The 25,212-nt window shown below is 47.4% G+C and overlaps 1 protein-coding gene across 1 annotated transcript; it reads right to left on the reverse strand.

Annotated features, from left to right (window-relative positions):
* Positions 1–85: 85 nt before the first annotated feature.
* Positions 86–24,986, reverse strand: LOC133349985 (SWI/SNF-related matrix-associated actin-dependent regulator of chromatin subfamily A member 5-like). Its single transcript, XM_061563906.1, has 24 exons — positions 24,796–24,986; positions 22,508–22,603; positions 20,882–21,048; positions 20,233–20,333; positions 19,617–19,717; positions 17,991–18,170; positions 17,163–17,318; positions 15,385–15,516; positions 14,789–14,857; positions 14,312–14,421; positions 13,607–13,833; positions 13,185–13,306; positions 10,733–10,885; positions 10,123–10,255; positions 9,648–9,796; positions 9,118–9,237; positions 8,447–8,557; positions 7,406–7,519; positions 6,800–6,922; positions 6,186–6,318; positions 4,664–4,782; positions 3,424–3,636; positions 2,742–2,852; positions 86–2,104 (listed from the first exon to the last, which is right to left on the reverse strand). Exons 1-24 carry the CDS (start codon positions 24,844–24,846, stop codon positions 2,039–2,041), a joined length of 3,057 nt encoding a protein of 1,018 aa, XP_061419890.1. The 5' UTR covers positions 24,847–24,986; the 3' UTR covers positions 86–2,038.
* Between the last annotated feature and the right edge of the window lie 226 nt (positions 24,987–25,212).

A 25,212-nucleotide genomic window follows, 5' to 3' on the forward strand; every position in this document is an offset into this window, starting at 1 on the left:
GGTAAAGTCACGTAGAATGGAAATAATAAAATAAAACATAATAAAATAACTCACGACGTTTCGGCCACAACGCAAGCAGCCGTCCTCAGGTTTTATTATTTTATTATTTCAATTCTACGTGACTTTACCGAAAGAACCAAGAAGAACAATGCCAAATAAACAAACTTTGCTACATTTGTAATATAGCGGTTACAAATTACTGACATTTGATAGCATCAATAGAACGATCTCCCACAGTAAATTATGCCACCCTTCTTAAGTTACTTAAAATCCCCAACTAAATCTTGCACGACCCTTGCAAAATGTTACAGATGGAATGCAATCATTTAGATTTGCCGTGTACATTACTCAATAATTTCTATATTTGTTTCACTCGGTGTGATATTCATTGCAGACCGCAAAAGTGTTCTTTTAAATGTGTACGTATTTACTATTTGTGTTTACATGTAGGTCGACAACAGCCTGAATGAGACAAATACTTATACCGGAACAGATGTGTTAAGGGGGGCATAGTGTCATATCTGTCAACCCCTTATCAGTGCCTACCTAATTACAGACCATTTCAGACATTATTGGTCACCCCGTGCCCTTTGAATCTCAACGTTCATCCTACAAAGTCCCATCATAAGGGAGAAACACAAAAATTAGTTTTGCCCGTATTGAAACGGCTGTACGCTGTAGGGACCTGAAAACTCAATTTCCCTGTACAAGAATACGGATAAACCGCATGGGTTGACAGGTATGTAGCGTCTACATATTTTGAAAACACATCGGAGGGCTAAACTGACAAAAACAACCAATCAAGCAGAATCTTCTTTTTGAACAAGTTTATTTTAGGAATGGTCAAAAGGCTAAAGTACAAAATAACACAAGCACTCGGTGGGGAGCACCTACACGAACAGTACAACAAACGGGGCTAAGTCTCGTTCACTATAAACATTTCCACTCCGAAATAAAATTAACGAGGGCGCTCTCCCACGCCGACTCATAACGACGCTGTGGCTACAACGGTTACGACTCCGCTGTGGAAGCCCCAAGTGATCCCCTCACTTGGACCAATCCGCGTTGGTCATCGGACTACAGCGACAACCCCCCCCCCTGCCTACCCGTGAGGGAATGGCATGCCCCACTTGTCTGCAAACGATCAGTTGCACAGCTAAATTGGCCACGACTGCTTTGCCCACATCTAAGCCAGTAGTTGCATTTCAAGAGCTTGATGCATGGTCATGGCTAAAGTGTCTGGCGCACTGCCCTCGACAGCAGCAGAGCTGCGCCATCCTTCTCGCGAGTTGCCACCACCACCACCCTCGACCCCGCGTCAGGATTGTGACGGCCAATCAACGTGCACCTGAGGAAATGCATGGCCGTGAATCTCCGAGCCGATCGCTTGCAAGGCGAGCCTCTGCGATATCGGCAAACGGTCACACAACTGCTCGCGCAAACCGACTGCACATCCAAAAACGACTTGGTTGCATGCGACCAAGTTTCCCAACCGATCGCTCAGGTGTGAGAGCAAGCGCCTTTGTGTGAAATGTAGCAACCGTTACAGAAGCTACCATTCCTCGGGGAATTGAAGGAGTTGGGGTGGGTGGGGAGAGTTTGCCGAGTGTAGGAATTCACAAACACCGCTGCTGGTGAATTCAAAATAAAAGCCGCATTACCCTTCCCGGTCGGTGCTTTTTCCTGAAGCTCATTACATAAACAAGTCATTGTTAGGGGAAAAACAATCTTCTTGATCTTGACACTCATTGCTTTGCGTGACATTGAAGATCCTCTGGAGACGTTTTTCTTTCCTCTGTCAACTGGACAGCACGGCATCGGCGCGGCGTCTCCGGCGCTGCCACTGATGCCAATGTAACTGCCGTGTTTGGGGAAGACGTAAAATCCCGCACACGCACCTCATCTCACACCCCCCGCCCCCCCACTGGCTCTATCCCCCTCTACCCTCTCCATCCCCCCCCCCCTTCCTAACCCAACTTTTCCGACTGACCCACGGTGCCGGCGTACATCTCACTGCTCCTGAAAGTCCGTGATTCCATCACAGCTTCATTTTCTTTTTGCGGCCACGGGAATCAGGGGTGTTTTCCGCCTTTCTCTTCTGCGCCTGGAAAAAGATGGGTCACAAAATAAGACCGATGTCAAGGGATGAACAAACCTAGTTCAGAGCTTCAGTTACAGATCCTCCTTGAACACTGCTGATAATTTTTGTGGGTCCACGCTGGGTCCTCTGATAGTCAGTGGTTTAACATTCAAAGGAGAACTGACAAGTCCCATGACATGACACCAGTAGCACTATTTAGAGAAAATTGTGGGGGGGGGCATAGAAACAACATTTGAATGTTAAACACCGTCTTATAACATAAACATACAATACATATTAGACTTACACGATGGATTATGGCCCAACTTCAAAGCAGAGCTGCCAAACAACTGAATATTCTCTGTGCACGTGTGTTTATATACGAGCTAAAATCAGAGCAAGCTGGCAGAGCGGGGGAGCAGAGGTGGTGTGTCTCCCAGTTTTTCTCAGTTAATCCATAACACCTGGATGTTAGTCTTGTAACCTGCTGCCACAGCACTTGGACTTAAAATGCACTGAGCCTGACAAGCGCTGTGATGACATCGCCGGCAGTAGTGAACAGCGGCTGCTGTTGTCATATGCGAGCGTGCGGTGTGCGCACGTGCAGTGTGACCATGCAGTGCAGTGCCAGCGTGCAATCTGCACTGCAATTTCGTCTGACCGAGGAGGACTTGGGTCCGCGTCGTTTCCTCTCCGCCTTCTCCTTCTCCTCCAGCTCAGAGTTCTCCTTCTCGATGAGCGAGATCAGCGTGTTGCAGCGCCGCTGCAGCTCCTGCGCGGTGAATGAACACGCTCAGGTGAAGCACGCGGACCGCCAAAACAATGCACAATTACTAGCTGGCCAACAGATGCTACTGGATGTCCCGTGTTGAGACTGGTTGCCATCACTGGCCCAGGACTGCCAATATTCAATAGATGAGAAATGTCCAATGCTTGTCTAAGCATGCAGATTATCTTGGCAATGCTGTGGAAGAGGCAAGGGTGCCATTATGACCACGAAAGTGAATTGTACTATGGTGACAAAGTGGTGAGAAATACCATAATGACAATATGAGGCGATAGTGCCAAGGTGATAGAGGCAAAGGTACCGTGGCGATGCTAAGGGGGAGGTTACGGTACCAAGCAACGCATAGGAGAAGGCGTGGGTACCATTGCGATAGATGCAAGAGTACTGTGATGATCACGCTGGGCGAGAGCCAAGGGTTACTGTGGCAACACCAGAGAAGCCAGGGATACCATGGTGATAACTGAAGTAGAGATGCGGCTACCGTAGCAACGCTGGGGGGGGGGGGGGAGGGAAGATGCGAGGTTACCATAACGACAACGAAGGATGGAAGCCTCACCATGGCCGTGCGCGACTTGAGGAACCAGTCGAACTTGAACTGCGGGGCGTTGCGGATGCACTGGCGCAGCTCGTCGTAGACGCTCTCACGGTCGAAGCCCATCTTGTGCAGCATGCAGATGAGGAAGCGGTCCTCCTCCTCTGTGTAGTTCTTGCCCTTGTTGGTGCCATACGAGATGCGTAGCTGGTGGAAGGGCGCCTTGTAGCGTGCAATCTGCGGACACAGGCGACATGGAAAGAAATAGAAACACGTGTCAAGAGCGCTGAGCAGCCACCAATGGGATCTTACTTTCGAATCCAGATTTCGGCCACCTGTGTTGATAGTTTCAGTCACGCCTGACTGGACTAAATATCCGTAACATCAAATTTGGTTCAGCACTTACGCTGGCAAAAAATGTCAGCTTCGCGATTAAAAAAATATTGGTTTGACTGTCACGTGACGCATATTGCTCTGTGGTAGGGTGGGTGGAATAGTGCTGCCCCCTACTGTGTGAAAATTTTAAATAAAATAAATGAAAAAACAACTAAATTAAATCACGACGTTTCGGGCACAACACAAGCGTCCTTCTTCAGGTGGTGTGTTTTTTTACCTACGTGACTTTACCGAAAAAAACAAAGAGTATGAATCCTTGCAGTCACGAAAACTTCAAATCTAGAATCCCTACTGTGTGGATAAGAGATCACAGAAGTAGGTCCGTGATATCCATTTCTCTGGATTGTTTTCTAACACGGACGGGGTTTTCCACTGCTCTGTGACCGATTCGGATAGGTTAATCACCTCATTACATGGCACCGATAATACTATTGGGAAATAAAATTATTAGACAAAAAAAAAATGGAAAATTGATGCATAATTCTACCCATAAAACTTGGCATTTATTACCCACCACACAATGATTTTGCATGAATAAAAAAAACTCACATTCGTCAAAAAACATTTCCCGAAAAGAAAACACACAATTAGCGATGTTTCAAGCATTGAAACATTGCCTATGATCAGAATCAATGCTCATATCGTCACCTATTATACATTAGCATATACGTTTCCTCTCTAGGTGTTAATGACGAATGTGTTAAGTTTGTGGTTATTTACGCTTGTTCATCACTGCCAACGCGGTGTCAATGATTCTTTTACTACACCATGATTTAGAACGCCGAGAGTTGCTTAGTTATGAGAAGTTGTTCGCCGCGGCTCGCGTTGTGTGTGACGGAAGAGGATGACGACGTCAGCAGAGCCTCACCTTGGCGTCCAGCGCTTTCTTGATGCCGATCCGGCGCTGAATGCGCGCTTCCCCGCGCTCTATCTGCGCCATGATCCTCTCGATGTCCTGCAGCTCGTTGCAGCGATCCCAGAACAACGCTGCCGGCGCCACGGACACAGGCATGGGGGAGAGACGAGCGGCCCGTTAGCACGAAACCCGTACAGACAAAATTCAGTTCATCTCCCGTGCCAATTGTTATCACGTGGGCAGGTGGGGCACTGTTTACAGAGCGAATGCCGAAACTCAAAAGACGAACAAAAAGATAACAAGGGGGCTGAAGGCACAGAATTGTAGGGAAGGTTAGCAGGTCGAGTCAAAGTCAGTGACAAGGGTTAGTATTCATGGCTGGTTGGCTAGTCGGCCAAGGTCAGTGGGAGGGCGAGTACAAGTGACTGACTGATTGCTTATTTGGATAAAGATAGTGTCTGTGACAAAGTTAGTGTGAGTGGCTGGTGAGATGTTTGCTAAGGGCTAGTGTTTGGTGGGCCCAGTGTGCTCCAACCTACATTTTCTATGCCCCTACTCTCCACTGCAAATTGCTGCCTCTTCAGTTGATTACTTTTTTGTTTCGGGCAAAGGGGGTTCCATTCGTTCAAATCCTAGTCAAGGTTAACGGAACCTGTCAACGTCATGCCTCGACGGCGATCTATATTCCGTGTTTATTTTTTCTCACTTTTGCATTCTCCTGCGTTGTTTCACAACAATCCTTTCACGTTGATGACGATGCTTCATTCATTCCCCTAGTGTTTTAAGATTGTTTAGGAGCGTCTTGCCAAGATTTTGTCAGTAGGGGGTAAAGTTGAAGACATTTTTTTTGCCACGATGTTGACAATTGCTGTTTACCACCAACTACTCCAATGCACTTTAAAATCTAGATTCAAAACTCAAGTCTTTACAACTGCTTTTTACGTTCAGTTTGTTGTCCTTCCCCCGCGCTCCTCTGAACACATTCCTGCGGAGGGAGCTGGTAGGAACGTTGGGTTGCTCGGTCAATGGCCAGGGTCAACGGCGGCGTGGTGTATTCCGCAAATATGCCGGACTGTGAGGGCGTGCATAAGCCGGCGTGAGTAGGTTAAACGTTGAGTTTTATAAGGGCACCACGGGGTGACCAGCCCCTCCTCACCCAGCCCCTCCCCACCCTCCCCACCCAGCCCCTCCCCTCCCCACCCTCCCCACCCAGCCCCTCCTCACCCTCCCCTCCCCATCTAGCCCCTCCCTCCCCACCCAGCCCCTCCCTGCACGACGGATGGACAAAATAATCCCTTGTGGGCTGGTGTAACCAGGAGATTCCTACCAGTATTAGCACGTTCAGGTATGTACGGTGCAAAGGAAGTTCAACATCCATACAGAAAATCGGAACACCCAACAATGAAGTCTGACTGGCCATTGGAACGCCCCTATCCAAACATACATCCCCGTAGGCAGTGTGCTCATTAGCAATGACTCTCTGGAGAATATAAATAGAACAGGACGAAAAGTGCCGGGCGTGGTGGGCGCTCACCCGAGTACTCGATGACGTCCTCGGGAGTCTTGCCCTCCACCTCCTGGGCAATGTTGTCGATGTCATCGCGACCCCACTTCTCGTTGGCCTTGATGAACTGGTTAAAATCTCGTTTGCTCCAGTCCGTGAAGCCCTGTCATGAAAAAAAGGTCACGACGTGCCGACACAATTAGACTTTTTACAAAGCGTCCAAACGAGGGCGCGCGCATCTCGACGAAGCTGTGCAACTCGCAGATGTGTAACGTGGTCGATTTACACGAATTAAAATCCATGCTTACAATCATGATTTACCCACCAAGCCCCTTTTGTCAACCTACTGCTGGATTAGAGCTTCCCCCACACCAGGACTGTGAGCCTACTGCCCACCATGTAGCCCCACAACCCGCAGCCATGCTGTATATGGTGGTCACCCACATCCAAGTGCTGTCCAGGTTCAAACCTGCTTACATTCCAGCATGATTGACAACGACTGGAATGGCAATGATGGTGATGGTGAATCTGACAATTAAGATGACCAAGATGATGATGATGATATTCGTGGCGATTGCCATGGTATGATGAGGTTAAAGAAGGAACACGATGACTAATGACAATGAGGTTGACCATGTGCTTGCCTGTGTGAGTAGTTTCTCCTTCTCTTCGAGCTCCTCCTCATTGAGCGACTCAGCCGTGTCGATCTTTCCCTGCTCCTCCTTCTGCGTCACCGCGGGGTTGGGCACGTCCGGGTTCCGGGGAACCTGCAGGCACACACAAGTGCAAATGCGCGCACACACACACACAATGCACAGGATTCCCCGTGTAGCCTACACACACTGTTGGGGCAAGCTGTGAGCGAGCATCTATTGAGGCCTAAATTATGCATAATCACACTCCCACACAGGCATGCCTACACACACACAAACTAATAAACTCTCTCTCTCAAATATACATACACCTAAATGTTTGCCCCAGTATATACACTGACATAAAAAGACAAATCTCCCTGTATAGCCTTAACAGACTGTTGGGGCAAGTGCTGTTAGTGAGCACCTATGAAGGCCGGCACGGCACACGAGGGGGTGGGTGGAAAACACCACGCCCGGCCGCCTTTGTTTCCCCAGTGACAAAGGCGGTATACACGCGCGCACACATACACGCGAGCTTGGGGCACCCATTCTCCCCACCGAGTGGGGAGTGTGCCAAACGTCATCTGGAGCCATGCGGACACACAGGCCTGTCACCTTATAGCCAATGGTCTTCCGGTAGTGCAGGATCTCCTTCTCCAAGAGCTCAAAGAGGCGCGGGGGGAAGAACTGGAAGTCCTGGATGCTGGGCTGCTTGGGCGGGCGCGGTGCCTGCACACGGTAAGGACAAGCGTCGGGGGTTTGATACAGACGCTATGTGCAGCCAAATGTTTATCTCTGCACAGAGCAGCGCAGCCAGTCGTGGAGTTCAAGAGGTTCTACTACTCTCGAAATGCACAGGGATTTAAATAATGGCACTCAGGCATGGTCTGCATAAGACAAAGAATACTGACGATTCATCTCCTCCCTAAAATGGATGAACTTCCAAGATTATATTCACAAATCGAGTATTTTTATCCCAATACAGTGCATGTAGAATCCACACAATCTACGGTGATATGAAGCTGCTGTCATATCGACAGTTGTTTAAATAAAACTGCAAACAATGGTAAATAGTATTCTTACACGAATAATTTTACGCGGGAACCACAAACACAATAATTAATTTGACTAAATGCATCAATATATCTCTCGTGTTTACTTTACAGTAACAGCCTGTGTTCAGACAGCAGACGTGACACACCAAGGTCAGAAGTGAACAGGTTCCACTTCTCGAGTGAGCATGTGACAGGACTCACTGGAGTGGCTGAATGAGTGACTGAGTAAGAAAGAAAATGAGTAATCATATCAGCAGGTGGCTTGGGTGGGCGAGGAGGTGGGTGGGTGACAAATGACCGGGTAACTGGGCAAGAGAGCAACCGAGTGACCGGTTTTAGTGAGCGAATGCTTTTTACACGTCACTTTTACACAGAGCACCATGTACACAAGGGAATTAAATAAATATCGATGTCATGTGAGTGGACGTTAGCCCATGTAGCCACAGAGCCATGTGACAGCCTCCTCCTCCAGCACGTGCAGGGCAACAGGTCCGCCCGGCCTGCTCTGACCGGTGACTGGGTAAGCAAGCGAGCGACCGAGTGGGTGACTGGGTTAGCAAGCGACCAAGTGACTGGGTGGATGGGTGAGCGACGACCCTACCTTGGGGGCCTTTGGCTCCGTCACACGGAGGGCCTCACGGAAGTAGGCATCCACCGCGTAGTTGGCCTTCCGCTCTCTTTTGGGTGGCTCAATCCACTCAGTCATGTTCAGCTGCAGTGGGGGTGGAGAAACACAAAGCACACTCCATCAAGCAAGGAATGACCCACAACTGTCACCACCACCACCACTAAAGTCTGGTCCTGTTTGTACTTTGTGTTCCATCTCGTTTGTTCCGACCAAAAATACACTTAAATATGCATGTCAAATAATAAATTGTTGCGTGGACAATCAATGTGTTTAATTGTGCACTAAAAGCAGATTATAGGGTGGTGGTCGTGGTGATAATGGTGTTATGGCAATCAGGATCGTGTTGGTGTTGTTTTGGTTGTAGCGTTATGGTGATGATTGTGTTATGGAGGTAGTCTTGGTAGTGTTACTGTGGTGGTCGTGTTGGTTGTGGTGGTTGTGTTATGCTCTTGGAGTTGGTCGTGATGGTTGTAGTGATGGTGTTATGGTGGTGTTGCTATAGGTTATGGTGGTGGTGTTGTGGCAGCGGTAATCGTGGTGTTGGTTGTGGTGATGGTGTTGAGGCGGTGGTGGTTGCAGTGTGTGGTCATAGTGGTGGTTCAGGTTGGCCATGGTGGTGGTTCCTGGTTGGGCAGGCCCATCACCTTCTGCTTGGCCTTGTAGTCCTCCCCCTCGAAGTTGTAGACACTCGACTCCGTGTCCATGGTGAACGTGCGCAGGGTGTTCTCGCCCAGCTGGGACATCTTCTCGTTCATCTCGGCCGTCTGTCCTCACCACCGACCCAGCCACATAGAGATAGACATTAGGATGTATAAAAACAGCCACACACAGGCACACAAAGACACAGATATTGAGATAAAAGACACGTTAAAAAGATACAATGGGATGGGGAAAGACAGTCAGCCACAGGTATCGTCAATGGGACAAGAAACAGACGGAGATAAAAACACTGAGACAGAAATAAACAGAAAGTCTGCTAGAGTGAGAAACAGAGCCACAAATGTGGGACTACCCATCATGGAGACACTTCAAAGGCAGAGCAAGGCAATGAAAGGCATTGCAACGCAGAGGAAAGCTCCTCAAAGCAGGACAAGAAACGGCAAGGCACAATAATAGCAGGGCAAGGCGGTGGAAGACAACATCCACGATGCACAGGAAGTGTGCAGGGACGCACCTTCTTGGCCCCGCGCTCGAGGATGACGTCGATGTCCTCGTCGGTGATCTGGCTCTCCTTTGAAGAGAACACCTGCGTAGCTCCGTAGCGAATCATCTGCAGCATCTCATCCTTGCCCAGCTTGTTGGCCACCTGATCCACCAGGCGGCCTGGTCGTGGCGGAGAGGAAGTGGAGTTAAGTGTGGACCAGAGGCCACGTTACAATTGCACTGAAGGAATATTTTAACGGTTAATGGCATTTGTTATTTTAACACGAAAAATGTCAATGACTTCGAACCGTCGGCTGTGTAAGACAGGGGCCTCCCCATGCCTCATTGGTCATGGGGGTCGTTTGGCTATACTTCACCATGTCGGTCAACGAGGTTCAGATTTCACTCATACATACATAACGTCACTAAGCGGTCCGTAAATAACCGCATGCGGCTCCGGAGCCACAGGTTGCAGACCCCTGGGCATGGCCATTACGAGCGCTCACCCTGCTGGATGACGATTGAGTCGAGGCGGAGCTTCATCTCGGCACGTTCCACGATACGGTCCTCCACCGTGCTCTCTGTTATGAAGCGGAAGACGCGCACCACCTTCTTCTGCCCGATGCGGTGAGCTCGGTCCTGCGGGGTCACGGAAAACACAGGGTCACAGAAAACACAGGGTCACCAAGGTGGGGAGGGGCACGGTGGCCACCACGGCGAGGGTGGAATAGTCAATCGACACCACCGCGGCAAAGATCCAGAACGCCAGAGCCATGACAGCCACAACGGAGACAATCGTCACAACCGCCACAACTAACAAAAACATGATTAAAAACAAAACAACTGCAACAATCGTGATAAAAAGAGAACTCCCAAAACTAGTGACCAAACAATTGCAGCAACCGCAAGAACCGCCACAACAAAACAAATGCAACACAGACAACTGTTGCAGTTTACCAAAGCATCTACAACCACGACGAAGGCAAAAGTCACAACCGCCAACAACGGTGATGGCCATAATTAAGCAGATGGCGTTCGCCGACGCGCACACACGCGCGCGACCTCAAATATACGCGCGTCCCCACGGACGCAGGCAAGCAGTGGAGACAGCCTCACCATGGCCTGCAGGTCGACCTGGGGGTTCCAGTCAGAGTCGTAGAGGATGACCACGTCGGCTGTGGCCAGATTGATGCCCAGGCCCCCAGCTCGCGTCGACAGCATGAACACGAACTTGCTGCTGTCCGGAGCGTTGAAGCCGGCAATCGATACCTGCATGCACAGTGCCGCCGCCGCCACCACCACACACAGATGGTGATGTTGTTGTTGATGTTTCTCTTTTATGTCTAATAATAACCGAGCTCTTTCTTTATACAGGAAAGCCTCATGGAGTCTCGAGATTATTTTTCACGAGGGTTCTGACATATTTAGGAAGTGACGAATTCATTTTTAAGATTTTATTCAAGAATGTATGAAACTTGTTTTGTTGTCACTGTACCGTGTGTCCTGTCTGAGAAGTGAAATTCAACATGTTAAAGTAGCGCTGCAAATGAACGGCTACAATGATGCACAAATTAACAGGACATTGAATGCCAAAACCAAGTCAAATAACACGAGCATTAAAACTGCCCAAGTAATTAAAACGATAAAAATACCGTACATTGCGGGAGTAACTGATAAACTAGCCAGATGTTTGGAAAAACAAAACTCCCGAGTCAGATTTGGCACGGTACATAAAATACAGGAATTAATATCTGTTACAAAAGATGTATTACCGGAGTTACCAATACAAGGTGTGTACAGGATTAACTGCACATGAGGTAAATGTTATTTTGGGCAAACAGGACTAATGACCAGCACGAGACTAAAAGAACATCAGAGAAATATTCAAGTATCCCAAATACAACTGTCAGCGGTAGCAGAACACGCGTGCCCACAAGGACACTCAATTGATTTTGATGTTGAAGTTCTGTGCAAAAACTAGCTACTACTGGCCAAGACTAATTAGAGAATCTATCGTAATTGAAAGAAAAAAAAATGTTGAACCGTTTGGATAGCTACCGCCTTAGTGCTGCATGGAGACGAATCATAAAATAATACATTATTTAAATGCATGTCTATAAAGCGTAGCAGACTTCAATAGGGATTACCATTGGTAGGCTATTTTAATACACACAATACACAGGAAGGACAAGTTTAAAGGGCTTGCATAATGCGCATGTATGATGTACGTTGACTCAGTAATCCCCCCCCCACTTGGCACAAGAGCGTAGAATCGTGGTCACCACATCTACGCTTATATATAGGAACTAAACAGACTTCTCCACAAATCTGGCTGTTGCCTGATGAAGCTGGTTGTAATTACTGGCCAAACGTCGTACTCAGATTAAATGTTGTGGCTTGGCTCTCCAACACAACAGTGTGCTGTACTAGTGACGAATTGGCATGTTCTGTTCACGTGACAACCCTTACTAGTTGACTTTAATATATTTACGCGATCCAACCCAAAAAACCTCTATGTCCTATCCTGTTCGTTCCTTAAACGTACAATAATTTTAGAAGTCTGACCGAGTCTCAAGGCTCTTTTTTAAGAAGGCCCTGATATCCTCCCCCCTCCTTATAGCCACTCCCTCTATTCTCTTACGTAAGTTCTTCCTCCCTCGTCTTTCCCTCCCCACATTAAAGTAAATATACCCCGCTCGCAGTCCCCACTTTGTGGGGCAGTGAGCCCAATCTCCTCCCTCCTCTAAACCTCGGAGCACAGAGGACGGGACACCTATGTCCGCGGAGTTTCTGTAACCCTCCCTGCTTCGCGGTTCGTGCTCTGTACCGGGCTCTTATTGAAATACAATTAAAACAACATATATACTTTTTAAAGGCCCTGGTATAACACATTCCTGCGGAGAGAGCTGGTAGGAACGTTGGGTTGCTCGGTCATTGGCCAGGGTCAACGGCGGCGTGGTGTATGCCGCAAATATGCCCGACTGTGAGGGCGGGCACAAGCCGACGTGAGTAGGTTAAACGTTGAGTTTTATAAGGGCACCACGGGGTGACCAGCCCCTCCCCACCCAGCCCCACCCCTCCCACCCCCCACCCACCCTCCCCACCCAGCCCCTCCCTACCCTCCCCACCCAGCCCCTCCCCACTCTCCCCACCCAGCTCCTCCCCACCCTCCCCACCCAGCCCCACCCTCCCCACCCAGCCCCTCCCCACCCTCCCCACCCAGCCCCTCCCCACTCTCCCCACCCAGCTCCTCCCCACCCAGCCCCACCCTCCCCACGCAGCCCCTCCTCACCCTCTCCTCCCGACCCAGCCCCTCCCCTCCCACCCAGCCCCTTACTGCATGACGGATGGACACAATAATCCCCTGTGGGCTGGTGTAACCAGGAGGTTCCTACCAGTACCATAAATTTTGACCACTGACCATCATCCCTCCTAACAACGTGCCTTTTCCAAGGCCACTTGCTTTTCTGAACAGTTAATACGATGTCTGTAACTAGCGTATGGCTTTAGTTTGGGTAAAACATGCAAATGGTCATGTGTGTGTGCATGTTTGCTGCTGGTCAGTCACCTGTCTATCCTCGTGCGGCGTCTGGCCATCGAGACGGCAGTACTCGTACCCTTTCCACATGCAGTAGTCCTCCAAAATGTCCATCATGCGCGTCATCTGGCTGAAGATCAACACGCGGGACCCTGCAGAACAAAGACAAAGATCCCCATCTAACTCAGTACCAAATACGCCCGTCAAATACCTTTGTCAGGACACAATTTTATACGAATCTTTGACCACGTGAGGACTGTTCGCATTGGCTGCATGCTCACAACTACATGAAAGACAACAGGTGACACAGCGCACAATATTCCCACGAGTTTTCCAGCTAGTGCACCCCCTACCCTAACCACTCGCACAGGCCCTGCCCTCCGACCAGACACCACAAGCCCTGCCCCCGCCTCCCAACGACCGAGCAGACTGCCGCACCCCTCCGGACGCACCCTGCTCGTGCAGCTTGGGCAGCAGCTTGTCGAGCACCACCATCTTGCCGCTGTTGATGACGATGTGGGTGTCCGTGGTGTAGGGCGGCCCAGGCTCCGCGCCGTCAAACAGGTACGGGTGGTTGCAGCACTTGCGCAGTTGCATGAGGATGTTGAGCAAGCGCATCTTGTCCATCTTGCCGGCTGAGTTCAGGATGTCAATGTCCTTCATCAGGATCTTTGTGTACCTGTGGAGCAGGAGGGCAAAAGGATTGAGGAGAGATATACGGGCGAGAGGATCATGGTGCCAAGGCTACAGGCAATAATAAATGGACACAATGAGTAAATGTATTTTTATAGAGGCAGTGAGGCACAAAAAAAAAGGCCATGAAGACGGGAAGGGAGATGACAGCACGGATGGAGGTTGGTAGGGGGAAGGGAGTTTCAGAATATTGGGGCAGAACAGGAGAATGAGCAACCTTCCTCTGAGCGATGTTTAACAGGAGGGTTCGGCGCAAACGCTTGTTTCCTGGTGTGGAGAGTCCGTGGAGGGGAATAGAGCGAGATGAGAGAGGAGACGTAGGCAGAGGCGGAGTTCACAGAGGATCTTGAAGACGGTGAATAAATCTTTAAATGGACTCAGGATTGTATTGGTAGCCAGTCGAGGCACTGGACTATGGGGGGTGGTGTGTGTGTCTCATGTATGCACGTGGGTGAGGAGTCTACCACTCTCTCTGCATCTTGCTGAGCCCGATGTAGATCTTGCACTCTTTCTTGGGGGACAGGCTCTTCTCCACGTCCGCCTTGATGCGACGCAGCAAGAATGGTCGCAACACCTGAGGTGCCATAACAGGAGGAAGAGAGCGCAGTGGATTACATCTGTGGGAGAGCAGTAGCCCAGTGGTCAGTGTACTACACTACGAAGCTGGCAAAATAAAACTCACATTTCCTCGCCACGGCTAATAATAGCGGCGAGTAACATCCGATTCTGGTTCCGAGTCCCCCTTCCGTAGAATTAAGTACAGAGCCAAACTTAATGCGTTGGGGTTCTTAATCAGTCATCAATGACCGGGCTTAGACTATCATCAATTCAACACACTTGAGAACACAGGTTTAATCACAGGCCACTGAAATCTAAATTCGAAATGAGGATCGCAGAGGTGCTGATCCATGGCGATCGTTGAACAGAAGACAATTTCTCACCATGTGCAGACGTTCAACCAGCTGCTGGTCGCCAAGGCAGTTGTTGGTGTCGAACCACGAATCGAAATCCTGTGGGAGAGATGAAAAACTGTAGTTCACGAAAAACGTATTTATGTAGAAATTTTTTCGCACCGTATGTAGCCAGCCACGCTAATGGGAAGTGTGGGGGAAGGTCAACAATCTTGCTAATTGGTTGATACATAAAGTATTCCTTTTGACAGACCAACTGCAAGCAAACGGCAGAAAAACACTACACAGTGAAAAATGCGTAAAAATATCACAATAGTTTGAATGTTTTAATGTTTTTTGCTACAATCTGATGTGACCGCACGCAAGCCTGCATGGATTTTTTGTGTGTAGTCACTGGTTGAGACCATCAGCTCACTCCACTTCCGGCTTAACGGTCGAAACCTGGATTCAAACACAGGTTCCAAATGGTCCCGGCTCAATGTCTCTAGCACCGTTACGAGCCACCACCTCGGTAAATGTTTAAAAAGCTAAAACAGGGCGGTGGTGGGGCAGTTTTTCCAGGGCCTCATTAAGGCCTGTGGGGCTTTCAGAAAGAGGGCAGGCGTGTGGGCAGTATGGGGCCTCACATCTGCAGAGTTGAACACATCGGGCAGCAGGAAGTTGAGCAAGGACCACAGCTCATGCAGGTTGTTCTGCAATGGCGTCCCTGTCAACAGCAGACGATTTGTCGTCTTGAACTCTCGAACGATCTCAGACAGCTGTGGGACAGAAGACAACGGAGGCGGAACGCTTAGAGGTGCCCGGTTGGACAGGAACTACTCATCTTGATATTGTGATATTCTTAGGTTTTTTCGGTAAAGTCACGTATTAATTTTAATTTTTTACCTACGTGACTTTACCGGATAAAACCTAAGAATATGAATCCTTGCAGTCACGAAAGCTTCAAATCTAGAATTGATATTGTGACTTACAGAAACCTGGTTCAACTGTTTCTGAGCTCTCACATTCAATGCTGAATATGGATGTGACAACAATAGGTGTTCTAAATAAGATTTCCATTAAAAATAATGCTCGCAAGAATAATAAACTTTAATTTATGTGGAGAATGGGATTACTCAATGGACACTCTTGCATGTAAAGACCAAAGAAATAGTTTTGCAAAGCAAATCATAATCCCTCATTGTAACAAGTCATCAAATTGGGAAAGTGGGAATGTGCTGACTCGAGCCTGGACCCAAGGTAATTTGAATGGGTCTCGGACATAGCCGTGACAAATTGTGATTTAAAGCTTTCGTGACTGCAGGAATTATTCTTCTTGGTTCTTTCGGTAAAGTCACGTAGAAGGGAAATAATAAAATAATAATAAACTAAAAAAATGTTTTATGTTTTATTTGTATTACTTTATTATTTCCCTTCTACGTGACTTTACCGAAAGAACCAAGAAGATAGGTGTGACATTCGCTTCCTTGGACCGCTCTCGAACACGGAGAGTTGCACTGCTCTGTGAGAGATCTGAACCGATACTTTGTGCAATAAAATTACACCGATAGCACAAATGGGATTAAATTGCGGGGAAATATATTGGAATATATATATTTTTGCCATTTACAACATCAGCCTACATACCGTCCACGATGCCAACTACTGACCAACATCAAATTAAAGTTTCCTTCTCCATTCTCGAATGAGTGCATTCAAGCCGATCCACTGAAGGCTACAACCAAGCTCCGACAACTGGACATCTGCGAATACTGGACATCTGTGAAAAAATTAACCCGTAAAAACAAAGTTTTTCACTATAAATCCTTTATATGCGTGGCATCGGTTTTATTTTATTATTCATTTCTGTTTTTCTTGAGTAAGAGTTTAATTTTTATCACATTGGTATTTTAAATTAAATATAAGGAAAGTCGTATATAAGGATTAAAGGTTTTCAGTTTTTGTATGATTGTTTATATTGTACATTTTTGTTGTTTTCTTGAATAATTTTCTGTGTTTAGGAAAAATATATGATAGTGTTAGTGAAATTTTTTTTTTCCTAAAAAGTGGAAAATTTTGGAAAAAAAATTTCACGAAAATAAATTGTCACGCACAACGAGTCTGTGTGCAAAATGTCAGCTCGATTGGATCACGGGAAGTGGGTTAAAAAACGACCGAAAGATTTGCACGGTCGTAAGCGCGCAAGCAAGTGAACTTAATATAAAGGATTTAAAAAGAGCTAGATAGCTCAACGGATTCCTCCAGTATTAATAAATGAATTTTCTGATTCTGACAAAATGGGTTGGTCGTCGGTGCCCATCACCAGGTGGCTGTGATCGAGTGCCCGTGACCGGCTGGCCATCCCTGGGTAGGCGTGACCGGGTTGCCGTGGTCAATAAGCCATGAGCGCGTGCAGGGGCCTCGCCTTGGACTTCTCGTTCTTGATGCGGTGAGCCTCGTCGATGACCAAGTAGCGCCAGTTGAACTTCTTGAAGACGGACTTCTCGCGGATGATCATCTCATACGAGGTGACGCACACGTCCCACTCGCCCGGCATCAGCACGTCGCGGATGAACGCCGCCTGCGACAAGTGGGCGTCAGCGTGCATCACAGAACTGTCAGATGCGTAGGGTGCGACTGGATTTTATTATGAGTATATATGTATGTTCTATGTATTTTTCAGATTGATGGAAGTGATATAACTGCATAGGAAGTGATGTCAAGACATGTTCAATTATAACATCATTTAAATGATCTAAAAAAAATGTAAAATTTGACATTTTATATGAATGTAAATATATATATTTATGCACATACAAAGAGGACTGCTGAATTTGTGAAACTCCTATCAATAGCACGTTGTCAACTTTACACATATGGTGGAGGAGTTTATGTGCCAATGAATGTGTGTTGAAGAGTGTTTGTGGTATTGGGTGTAGGGAGCAGTGGTACAATTAGTGAACGTGTATACGAACTGAGCAACCAGAGTTGAATTGCCAGTCATGGCTAATCAATGCAGGGCCTCCCCTAGGTCAGCTCATGAAGACCTGGTGCCGTGTGTAAACATAGTCTGCATTGGGGATCTTTGTCTTTGTGTGCTTTCTCATGGGCGTGTGTGTTGATGGTTGCGTACCATGATATGGCTCCATACGGACAGGAGTGCGAGCTTGCTGACCGGCATTGAGCACGATGGGCGGATGTGCCCATGTGTATTTTGGTCAATGAGTGGAACGATGGGCTGGCTGGCGCTTACCCTATGGTCTTTGTCTCCAATGAGGCAGACAGCCCGCAGCGAGGGCACCCATCGCTCGAACTCGGCCATCCAGTTGTGCAGCGTGGACTTAGGCACCAGCACCATGTGGGGGCCTGGGATGTTGCGGTAGTGCTTCATGTAGCCCAGCAGGGAGATCGTCTGCAGTGTCTTTCCCAGACCCTGTTTCGTCATTATCACAACAAAAAATGTTTCAATGACAAAATAGACAAAATCACATATATATATTTAAAAGTCATAACCACAAGCTAACTTGTATTAAGCTTGTGTCCTGCACACGTCCACTTAGTTTACTCAAGATGACAGGACGCAAATACCTTGCCTTTTTTTTCGATTTAAAGCTTTCGTGACTGCAGGGATTCATCTTCTTGGTTCTTTCGGTAAAGTCACGTAGAAGGGAAATAATAAAATAATAAAAATACAACATATTAAAATCATTCTCACGACGTTTCGGCCACAACGCAAGCAGGTCTGTCGGGGAGACAGCGTCTGTCTTCACCTGAGGACGGCTGCTTGCGTTGTGGCCGAAACGTCGTGAAAATTATTTTATTATGTTTTATTTTTATTATTTCATTATTTCCCTTCTACGTGACTTTACCTTGCCTTTGTTCTCTCATCCATGTGTTTCTTTTCCGGTCTCAAATCTACAGCTGAAATTATTAAATCAATAACTAAAATATTGTACCTATTTTTTAATGGTAGATTAATCTGCCCCCCCCACGACCCCCCAATGTGGGGGCGACCAACCCCCTACAAGCCCTGCTCAGAGACACTGTGGACGATGTCAGTGACGCCAACAAGACCCGCCCATAACCTCTCGTCCAGAGACACACGTGGGAAGATAATTGAGATTACAGTAAAACCTTGGATTGCGAGCATAATTCGTTCCGGAAACGTGTTTGTAATCCAAAGCACTCGTATATCAAAGCGAATTTCCCCATAAGAACTAATGGAAACTCAGATGATTCGTTCCACAACCCAAAAATATTCATGTAAAAATTATGAATACAACATTTTATGATAATTATTTAAATGTAATGTAAAGTAATCAAATTTATTAATTCAATTTAATCGTGGCTGGTGTGAGGGAGACGAGAGAGTGGAGAGGAGGGTTATTGTGTAGGACTTTCACTAACGGAATCACTGCTATCTGTTGGCCCACTGGAATCTTTTTCTTTTTGTGCGACTTTAACAAGGAACCTATCCAATGACACTTGCTTTTGCCTCCTTTTGAGGAGCATGGGAGACGATTGCCCACAATCCCGCAGCAAGAGAGAGAAGAACCATCGGCTCAGTTATGATCACGTGACGCTCGGCAGACAAAGCGTATACGTACTACTCGTATTGCAAGACTTCGCTCGTTTATCAAGTTAAAAATGTATTTACAAATTTTGCTCGTCTTGCAAAACACTCGCAGACCAAGTTACTCGCAATCCAAGGTTTTACTGTACTTTCTACTATTCTTTGTGTTATCCGATGAGCCGAGTAACCAAACCAATACTCGGTAAATGATTGCTAAAATAATCGAATAGCCCAGCTCTCATCTTAAAACACATGTAAAAACGAAATGTGGGGGGTGTTGCAGAGGCACTGGTGGAGAGGACCCACCATCTCGTCGGCGAGGATGCCATTGATGCCGTTCTCATACAGGGAGATGAGCCAGTTGAGACCCCTGACCTGGTAATCCCTCATCGTGCCGCACTTCACATCTGTAAGCACACACAGACACCCGTCTCACCTTTTCTGACGTTGACACCCTAAAAGGTACTCCTTTTACCTTGAGTTCACCGAGAGAAGGCCTAAGAATTGGTTCAAATATTTGCGACGGATGTTAGCCGTGGTCAGGAATCGAACTCGGCCCGCCGGGTTCGTAAGATAGTGCACTAACCACTATGCCACTTTGACCTATTTATGCGTGCACGCACAGAGTAAGAGGTGAGAGGTAAACATTGTGAGCAGGGTTCGGGTGGCACAAAGGTGGGGGGAGCCACAGGCTTTGAAATTTCACAAGTGGCAATCAGGCGATGATCAAGCAATCATCACACGTGACACGACAAACCGCATGACACCAACGTTAAGTTAAACTGCGGTGGTGTGAACGCGTTTTCACGTAAGGTACCAAACGCTCAATTCGCGCAAGTTAAAAATGTAGTGTGAACCCACCCTTACATTTCGGGGCGATACCAAGTGCCCAAGGGAGCCACATGGTAGCGAGGGAACTTACAGGAAGGGGACTCTTCGAAGCGGAGGAGAGCGTTGGCGCTCTTCCGACTCTCAGAGAGCAGCTCCTCATCCTCCTCCTGCTCCGTGCGTCGGTGGCGGGCGCTGCAGAGGGGGGGAGGTGGGGCACAAGGGCAGTAAGGAAATCAGTGTCACCATGCCACTCTTTCAGTCACCAACTGTAGGAAGATGTAGCACAAGCTGACAAGGCCCCAGATCTTGGGTTCGAATCCGGGTTTCAATCCCATCACTCACATCCCAGTAATATCCAACCACATTCCAACCAATGCAGATCACTCACCACCACACACACACATCCACACTCTCCACGACACACGCAAACTCCATTTATGCAAACACACCGCTAAAAGCGCACCCCCCCACACCTCCAATAACACACCCCTCCACGACACAAGTTCAACTACATAAGCACATACCACTACACAAGAACACCACGATGCAAACACAGTACTACACAATCAAACCCCATCATTGCATATCACACCGCAATGTGTATACTCCTCCAACTAAAAGCAAACAAACACAACCCTCCGCCGCTACACGCTCATCAAACCCTCCCCATGGCGCGGTTTCCTCTTATAGGGCGGCTCGACGAGACCCCTGTGGTGGGTGTGGGAGGCGAGCGAACTCACTCGCCGACCGACAGCAGGCTCTGCTTCTCATCACTCTTTACGCGCGGCCGCCCAGGCTTGAGCTTGAGCGGCGACGTGGGAGTCTTCTGCGCCGCTGGCTGGATGAAGTGGGCGAAGAGCTCCGTCTGCTGAAGGAGGTACTCGAAGCGGTTCGAGCGATCCGTTTTCTGCGGCGGGTCAGCCCACGGGCGGGTCGGACGGGAAAAAAATTAATTGGCTCAAGGTTACCACATAGGGTTTCCTCCAGCACTCGCAATCCAAGTGGAGCCATTTGAGTGAGGCCAGGTGTTGAGCCTACCATCTCTCAAGGTTTCGCCATGCACTACTGGGTTAAAGAAAATATAGTGCCGGTTAATGAAGGGAGTAAGAGAAGGGCCATCACCGATTCAGATTTCACTTGGCACTGCTGTGAGCCGAGGCCGGGGTTTGAACCCAGGAAAGGTTAGTAGTGCTACACACTAACCACTGCGCAATCGACAAGAGTTTCATAATTAATGCCTAAATATTGTTTTGGAGTTGCAGTGGAGTTGCTGCAATAATACAAATTAATTATCAAGGATATGAATGGGTCTCTTCTTTGGCTCTGCCTATCAACAGACATCTCTATTGATATGTAACCTATGTTTCTATGCTACATCTATGTCCTGTTTTGTTGAGACGAAAATCACAGCTTGCAAAACCAAAAGGGTAACACTTCATCCTAGGAAATCAGGAGCTGTGGTTTGCCGAGCGTCACACAAATCAATGTTCGTGCTGTATGAAGCCCAGGAACGACACCCTTCTAATTTAATACGCATCATTTACGTGATTAATGAGAGCGCCGATGCTAAAGCGTGCTTCATTTACATGAGCCAATACATTAATTATCCCTGTTGATGTTAGCGTCCTCGTCGGTGCTGCGATTGTATGTATTTTGCGTTTCAAACACGTTAAACATTGCTGGGTGAAAACTCATTACATGTCAGTTAACTTTTTTTCATATTATTAGTTATTTGGATAATCGGACTAGAAGGCTGGTGTAAATCACATTACATGAAGCAACGAATTGAACTCAGGTCGCAGAGTTCATAGGGAAGAGCATTAATAACTGCTACACCGCTCCATTCGAGTAATTATCTATGCAAATGTTTTCTTACCCTCTCAATCTATACATCAAAATGTGCACGTAAAAAGTTATTTTTGTTTCATGCTAATTTCCTGCAAAGTCTCCCTTTAGGTTGAGGATGGAAGTAATAGATAAGTACAAATGAGCATAAAAACTTGAGGTGTACATGTTCACCCCTACCCAACCTCAAAAATTCAATGGAATGTCACAAATCCGGTTCATAATTCAATACCGGAATAAAATATATTTTTGAACAGTGGCAAGAGTCACGTGAAATCATTCCATATAACATTTACAAATGTGTTCGCCCACCACAGTACTAACGAGACAGAAAAAATGAGAGACCATAAAAACGAAGATGCACACTAGTCGGTACAAAAAAACATTGATTTAATCATAGAATCGTAACATATCATCGTATAACAGAATGTGGGTTGGGTGAATGTGGGTAGGATGAATTGTGAAATGCCAAAAGAAAACTCATTCATTTGTTCTTTCATTCCCACTCATTCAGTACGCACCATCTTGTTCTCATACTCTGGGTCTGGTGCTTTGGTCTCGGGCTTGGGGACGGCGTTTCTTGACGGCGAATTTGGCGAGAACGATGGATCATTCACCTGAGGGGATGTACAGCAGTCGCATTGGGGTTACACAAAACAATCACAAAAGACACCTGCACGCCGACCGGCAAGCTCAGGCACTCACAGCCGTGAATTAAACAAAAAATACAAGGTAGATAAACTCATACGTCCACGATTGCAACATCGAATGCTAATTTGTACTTTCATTTGGCACATAGTTTTTTAGAGTCAACATGACGATTCATAATTGATTTCTGGGTTAGGCTATGTAAAGATGTGGATAAGTTTGTGTTATAAGACACTCTATGACCCAACACGGCCACAGAAAATTAAGCAGGGTTGAACCTGGATTCTGCTTGGATGGGCAATCACCATAGGGCTGTGGTGCTATGGTGGGCAAAGAATGGCAGGATGGCAAACACATTTTTTGTACCTGTAAAATACTTCTACGTTTTCATGTCTATGCTCCCGACCTTCATCAATCAACACTAACTAAACAGTCAAATAATCCCCATGACCAACGCAGGCATATGGAGGCCCTAATTCAGCAGTAGATTGAAGAAGAAAAAGAGGACTGCACATCTACACGTGCAATACTTTAACCAGATGCGATGTAAATTATATATGCATCTTCTAAACACCATAGTTACGCACCTGTTGGCAATTTCTGTATCGACTGTTAGTGTCAGATAATTAGCAAATTTGGTAAATTGATTTGTACACGGGCATATAATATCCTGCTAGCGGTACAAAAATAACATGCACACACAATGGACCTTCTTTAGATATAAGGGATACTGAATAATCTCATTAATGCTTATTAAATACTTTAGTTTGTAAGAAAGTTTTGTTTATGAATGTATGTGATTTTATACGTCCTTACGGAAAAATCACCCACAAAGCGACCAATCTCGTCAGATGTTAGAAGCTAAGCAGGTTGACCGTACTTCAATGGTCGACCACTAAGCGTAAAAGGCTGCTATGTTGTGAGCAAGCAGGCAGTTAAGCTAAAACCCTACCATTGCACCGTACTATGCTTCAAAGTCAATGCACACCGCCTTCACCAACCCGTACTGACAAGTGATATCAAGTGTCTGGTAATGGGTGGACCCGTAGGGTGTGAGGCGGCCCTCGACCAGCAGAAAATGTAACCGTTAACATGAATATATTCCGGTTGATTTGGCCATAAAGCTCCGATACAAAACCCTCCCTCTTCCTGCAAAAAGAGTTTTGAGATTAATCGAGACGTTCCCGAAGAATAACACTGCGACTATCAACCGGGCCAAATGGCAATGACAACGCCAATTTCAACATCAGTCGAGCGGCTTCAGCACCAAGGAGGAACCTTCAACACGATTCACTCACTAATCGACATCAACAGCGGCACGTCACTTAAAATGCATAATGTAAGGTTGTCCAGATAGTTCAGTGCCTGTCAAGACAGCGGAGCCGGCAAGAATAAAAACATGGGTTTTAATCTCGGGTTCCTCCACTCAACCATGATGATTACACTGTGTTCTCAAGTGTTGCCAGTCGCCGGTTTCTCCCTCGACTGTTTACATTCCAGACCAGAAGACGAAACGTTAAGATTTGATGGCCATGTCACACCTCCATACAGCAATGCAAGTAACAAGGGCACGCACATCGTTGCAACAAACCTCGATGTCAATGGGACACTGACGCAGTATTGTTTTAAAAAACAGATGAGAAGAAACGTCTAAATTGGCGTAAATCAAACCAAGTAGCAACACAAATATTCCAGAAGGCCGCCTGCTGCTTTCTACACACGTTAATAATCATAACAGAATGAGGCCGACATGTAACAAACGAAACAAAAATGTTTTAGGGGAGGGGAGAGATCATATCACGATTCTGCGATGTAATAATAACCGAGGTCGACGTCCTATCCAGACGCGTTCCAATCATTGCCTTCCACTCCACGACTATTCGTTCACATCTTGAGCACATATAATGCGTTATTATAACATCACGCGACGGAGAACTGAAGAATACAAACTAAACCACCACACGACACTCATTTAAAAGGTAATCATTATAATGACGCCACCGCGTGCTGCGGCCTACCGCTATCAGAATAGCCTCGGCCTTGCCTGGCCGGCCTACCCGGGGAGAGCGCAGAGAGGCCCGCGAGGAGGTGGCGCGGCGCGGCCGATGTCTCCCTGCGACTCGGGGTTAACAACAATAACAAAGTTGCCATTTCCCCTCACCTCGCTTTGACGGCGCTCGGCCTCCGTCGCGCTCTTCTCGTCCTCGGACATGACCGGGGCGAAGGAAGATTGTTTATTAAAATGGGAAATTTAACAAACTCGCTACTTTCTTTACTTGTAACAATGCGCGCCAAACCGGGGCCGCGCTTGCCTCCAAAAGCCTACAGCGCTTCGACGCGCGGCCGGTCGGCGATTGGTCGGGAGCGAACCCGTGGTGCAACGAAGCTCGCGTTTGATTGGCTGCCGCGCGCAAACGTGGGAGGGAATATAAAATGGATTCGCGCGCGATGAATGGAGCGGTGGGGTGGGCGGGCTTCCGCCCACTGAGATCCGCCTCCACGAGATCTCGCGAGATTACGCGGCATCTTAAGACAGCGATGAATGCGAGATATCGCGAGATTTGCACGCCGGGTGAAC

This window comes from Lethenteron reissneri, chromosome 32 (assembly GCF_015708825.2).
Source record: "Lethenteron reissneri isolate LAM-NWPU_2019-01 chromosome 32, ASM1570882v1, whole genome shotgun sequence".
NCBI classification, from domain to species: domain Eukaryota; kingdom Metazoa; phylum Chordata; class Hyperoartia; order Petromyzontiformes; family Petromyzontidae; genus Lethenteron; species Lethenteron reissneri.